General features: G+C 35.1%; 1 protein-coding gene across 1 annotated transcript in view; it reads right to left on the bottom strand.

Moving 5' to 3' along the window:
• LOC109861431 (midasin-like) overlaps window positions 1–5,927 on the bottom strand; it is a 24,364-nt gene that overhangs the window by 12,528 nt on the left and 5,909 nt on the right. Inside the window, exons 3-5 of the mRNA XM_020441071.1 lie at window positions 5,555–5,778; window positions 4,647–4,858; window positions 3,355–4,352 (exon numbers count right to left, since the gene is read on the bottom strand). Coding sequence (XP_020296660.1) covers window positions 3,355–4,352; window positions 4,647–4,858; window positions 5,555–5,778 — 1,434 coding nt within the window. The remainder of the gene's footprint in view (window positions 1–3,354; window positions 4,353–4,646; window positions 4,859–5,554; window positions 5,779–5,927) is intronic.

Here is a 5,927-nt window from a genome sequence, read left to right as displayed (position 1 = left end):
ATAGATTTTCTTGAGATGTATTATTTAATTTCCTAACTTCTTTAATATCTTAAAATTATCTAGATAAAAATCTCAACTAAATCATCTTTTATCTAAATATGATCAAATCGGATTATCTTTATCTTATCTGAGATACGCATATGTTTTATCTAATCTGTATCTAGATTATTTCAAATTATCTAAGCGCAACACTGCAAACTGCACATTTTTTTAGCACCTTCTATCCGCAAACCAGGGTCGTTTATATTGTCGTTTTGTTTTATTCCTACTGTATTTTTCTCTATGTTAAAGTTATAGAACAATTCTGAAAAAAATTACGTAGTATCTTTAAATCTCCTAGTTTACCAATCACTCAAAACATTTTGGACAAAATTAATTTGACAATGTCAAATGGTGAGGGTTGTCCTCAGGTTCAAGTAGATAAAATCGTATGTGTATATTAACTGGGCTAGTATGAACCAATGTTGCAGGATGTTGTGCAGTAAAAAACAATGTTGGAGTTAATGTTAAACGTTTCGACTATTTATTTAGTCATCTTCAGTAGCAAAACTATGTACACTTCTAAATTACAAAGATTAAATGTGTGTGTCTTGTTGAATGTTTAGTACAAACTGTTTGTACAAGAGTAGGATTAAATGTGTGTGTCTTGTTTGAATGTTTAGTACAAACTCTTGTACAAACTCTTGTACAAACAGTTTGTACTAAACATTCAAACAAGACACACACATTTAATCTTTGTAATTTAGAAGTGTACATAGTTTTGCTACTGAATATGACTAAATAAATAGTCGAAACGTTTAACTTTAACTCCAAAATTAATTTGTTTAAATCATTTTTTAATATAAACAAAGTAACTCGAGTGAAATGTAGTGTTTCGTTTAAAAAATCGTAACCTTGCAAGAAATTGACCAAATTACAAAAGTGCTTAAATTAAAGATGAAAGTTGCAGCTAGTGTCCGACAGAAACTTTTTCTTTAGTTTCGGCCGAAACTAAAAACGAAACTGAAAACGCACGCACGCACACACGCACGCACGCACATAATATACTGTTATATTTTCTGAAACATATTCTTGAAAGAATCCTACAGAATTCTTATAAGAAATGATTTTTGGCTAATTTTTCTGAAACTCTGCTACATGATAGTTATCAACACATAGAACAAAAGGGTCAATGGACTCGAAGTCCGGTGAACAATAGTTTTAGAGATATGGAATCCTAAAATTAGGATTTCCATACCTTATGCAGATGCAGTAATGATACCGATTTAAGATACTCCTTACACTTAAGGTGAGCTAAAATATGCGTGCATGTGTATGTGTGTGTGCTTATGTGCGCGAGTGTGTGTATGCCGCGTGTCTGTATAAGACAATGTTGTATCGTTCTCCGCTTTTCGGCTTCGTCTACATTGTTCAATCGCATTGATCATGTTCGGCAAATTCACCAATGCGACAGAACATCGTCAACCCAACCTACGCTCGTGATTGTCGCGAGCACAAGTAGCATTTACTCATAGAAGAACACAAGAAAGAGATTTTGCATGATCGCCGCAGTAGCGCTAACCAGCGTATTGCGAATTTGTATAATTTCTGCTACACTGTCGAAACTCCTTTTCAATCTTTACCGAAACCGAAACTAAGCCGAATCTTTGATTTTTGACCGAAACTAAGCAAAACTGAAACCGAAACCGAAGTTTCGGTTGGACTCTACAGAATTGTTTGCTCGAAATTTCGTCTTGTTACTATGCGTGTCAAAGTTGTAATTGGAAATCTGAAATTTGGCCGGTACAGTCCTCTCTTATACAACATTTTTTAGGGCGAAGTTGAATCCCTCTCTCTTCCCTTGCTAGTAAGTTATACACGCAAGTAAAGAATGATCCTAAAAAATCGCCCGTTTTGAGGTCCTCAAATTTTAAACCAAATAGTGTGCCAAATGATAGCTTATGATGAGACATTGATCGCAGAACAAGTTTAAATTGAGCCTACTTTTTGTTTCGAAGATACGCGAGGTCAAAGTTACTAAGTTGAATGAGAAAATACCCACACAGAGCAAAAACTCCATTAGATGTCTATTAGACGTCCACAGCTCCATGCGACATCTAATAGATGCCTAATGGTTGTCTGGATGGATGGATGTCTGTGTGGGTAGTATCGGTATCGTGAGATACGTCACAAATAAATCAAAACTGTCTATCGGAACTCACTGATTTTGATGGGATAACTTCGCACACTTGTAAAATTATGACAAATAATCTACATATATTTTTTTTATATCAGAAGTGCACTTTAAAGAGTGACAACCTCGATGTTCAGAGTCGTGTAATCATTTTTTGCGTATTGATTGATAATTATAAAAGTTAGTCAATGTCCGCCATTTTGATTTGTGAAATACTAGCCTCGGAATTTTTTTTAATCAGCGACTTCAAAAACCTTTTAAATTCATTTTATATATTCAATCATGCAGAATGTATATGAATTCTAATTAAAACGTGAAGATCTCCTTTCACTTCTGAGAGGTTGTCACCCTTTAGAATACACTTCTGATATAAAAAAAGTATATGTCGATTATTTGTCATAATTTTACAAGTGTGCGAAGTTATCCCATCAAAATCAGTGAGTTCTAGTAGACAGTTTTGATTTATTTGTGACATATGTTACGATCCCGATACTCTTTTCTCACTCAACTTACAAGGGGAGGCTACGACGTTTCCCCTCACCGATGTGATTTATTTTTATTCCACGTGCAGGCCATGATTAAGACTTCAACATGTCAAAGTAATAAAGCGCAATATTCAGCCAGTTCCGAGAAAATCGATTTTGAAAAAATCAGGACTGCTCGTATACTTAAAAAGTTAGACTTTTCAGCAGTCCTGAATTTTTCTAAATCGATTTTCTCGAAACTGGCTGAATATTGTGCTTTATTACTTTGACATGTTGAAGTCTTAATCATGGCCTGCACGTGGGATAAAAATGAATCAAATCGGTGAGGGGAACGCGCGTATTTCTGAAACGAAAAGTAGATTCAATCTAAAATTTTTCTACGATCAATATCTCACCATAAGCTATCATTTAGCATACTATTTAGATCAAAATTTGAAGACCCCAAAACGGGCGAAATTTGACCCTTTTTAAGCTCACTCTTTTGCGCAGACATGAATGACCTTGGTTTGCAGTTGAAGTTTTAATTTACACTACTAAAAGTAAATATATTGTACATGTATATATATTTATATTCCGCAACATCCAGCGTATTGACTCTTATTTATCAATTAAAATTTTTTGGTAAGTTAAAAAAATGTGACTTCTATTTACAAAACACACGAACTATTTTAAAAGGAACATATAAAAACAGTTTACCTTCTAGCACAACAGTGGAATATTGTTTCACGGATATCACGCTTTTCTTCCTTACTGCTTCTGTTGGTGCTGAACCACTTTCGAGTATCATACTACTCGCATATAGTAACAGTAACAGTTTATTCGTATCGCTGCTATCGTCTTTATCACCTGTCGTTCTTCCAATGAGCTGCCACAAATCCCAAGGCAACGAACTTCTCATTCGGTCTGCAGACCGAAAACTAAACAGAGTAATTACTTTTGCCATTAACGCGCTCTTCTTCTCAAGTTCGTCAAACATTGTGTTTCCTCGCAGTGTCTTCGAGAGCCATTCCTTTCTGAGCGGCGCGTCGTTTTGCGAGGATAACTCGTAAAAGTTTAACAAGAAATATGGCAATATCTCAGCAACGTCAACATTCAATACAAATTCTTCATTTTCTCTGAGATTGCAGAAATCGTTCAATAACTTGGTCGAAATAACATCTTTTTCGTTATTTCTGATATTCAATTTTCCACGTAATTTGTACATTTTAGCAGCTGTATTTAACAGCAAACCTTGCTGTTTCATTACAGTAAATATTGGATTATCGTGCAAATTTTTTAGGCTCCACGTGGCAGCATTCAAGTCAATTACTGATATTTCATTATCATGCGCAGTGTACTGTTCAATAATCTGATCGATGAGAGACACAAAGTACTCCTTGAGTCGAGGATCTCGTGTTGGTCTAGCATTGATGTAGACATCAATACATGAGTCCCTGATCAATTGCTTTGCGGAGAAACCACGCAACGATCGTTGTTTCACCAGAAACGCAGTATGCAACAAATCTATCATGCTAAGCCGATCTACTGCAACGCTCTCGTCTGACATTTTGTCGTAGATCTCAAGCAACGCATCACGATGCGTTGATTTCACGACACCAGCGTTAAACACTAACGATTTTAGATCGATTGCATCATAATCGACATTCTTTTTTGGATCAAGCATGTAAATCTCAACGCCTCTGTTGCGCATTGCTCTGAAATATTGATTGTTTTCGGATAATTATGATAATGAACGGTATGATATAACGGTATAATATAAACTGCGTTCTAATATTCACTGCCAGTACTGAAAATCTATAGCATATGTGACGTAAAGTATAGATTGTTAGTACTGGCAGTGAATATCAAGTTTGCAACTATGATATATGTAAATGATAAAAGTGCTATAAAAAAAAAATTTGAATTTTAGACGCGCAATTGACTGTGTCGTAAAATCATAACTGCAACGTTTACATTACTGATTGCTAGAGAATCAAAGAAGAAATTACCTGGAAATTTCGCCGTATCGGGGATCCATGGTTAAAAATAAGCGGAAATTTTCGTGTGGCTTAATAGTAACGACATTACCGTCACCATCAACACCTCGTTCACCGATACTAAGAACACCGTTTGGCTCTAACAGTCCATTAAGCCTGTCTAATACAGCAGGGCTGCATAGATTAACCTGGTCGATGAGCAGCCAAGTACCATCTTGCAAGCACTAAAAAATGATTTTGCTATTAGATATGCTTTGAAAACATTTTACGTCGAAATGTTAAGACTTGAGATTCTACAATATCGTTATATCTTTTTTTCGAAGTATAATTATAATTGATACTCAATTTTTTCAAGAGATAAAGTTTTCCTGTACATATACGTATATACTTTTCTTTTACTTTCCAAAATAGAAGTATAGCTAATTCTGATCAATTTTACTTTGTTTTGCATTATCTTTGACTTGTACAGATAGAGCTATATAAATGTAAAAACTAAAAATATGTGTGCATTTTATATAGGAGAAATTTTTACACAAATTGCAACAAAAATTGACACAGAAATGGAGCGATTTTACGTGGTAGCAAAATTTTGAAAGCCGCAATTGTTGACTCTCTATTAAAATTTCAGCACAGCATCGTGTGTCAAGACTAAAATATTGAGTGGGCCAGCGCGAAGTAAAGTTCGAGGTAGCGCACAACTTTATCACAGTATGTAACATATGAGAAGCATCGTAAGTAGCATCGTATAAAGACTGCTTAAATCAAGTTCGAACACCGAGTATGACGAAATATTTTATAGAAGCTCCTGTCAAAACATCTTCCTTTTCTGGTCAACAAAATATTTATGAATTCTAATAATAAGAATGACGCTTTCCGTCGGGACAAAAACTTTACATTTGTCAGTGATGGAATACACTTACTTTTACTAATACACTGTCCACCCATTCGAACTTTCCACCGGCGTTCAAACATTTATCTTGCTTGACGGAAATCGATAAATTTTTCAGTTTTGATTTGATATCACTCAGCTCTAACTCGTGTGAAGGTTCCCACTGTCTCATTGCCATCACCAACTTCGACAATTCCTCAATTTTGTGTAAGAATAGCTTGGTTTCAGCGTCTATTGTTCTGACGATGTTTTCATCTATAGCGTCAAACAATAGCGAATGATAAGATTTCAGTGTTCTCCAATAAAGGAGAAAAAAATATATTACATATATTATATATGTAAATATATTGCATATATATATTTTTTCTGCGTGCGTGCGTGCGTGCGTGCGTGCGTGCGTGCGT

The sequence above is a fragment of the Pseudomyrmex gracilis genome, unplaced genomic scaffold (genome assembly GCF_002006095.1).
Source record: "Pseudomyrmex gracilis isolate BER0280 unplaced genomic scaffold, ASM200609v1 scaffold_758, whole genome shotgun sequence".
Taxonomy (NCBI): domain Eukaryota; kingdom Metazoa; phylum Arthropoda; class Insecta; order Hymenoptera; family Formicidae; genus Pseudomyrmex; species Pseudomyrmex gracilis.
This window is presented reverse-complemented; position numbering and strand designations above follow the sequence as displayed.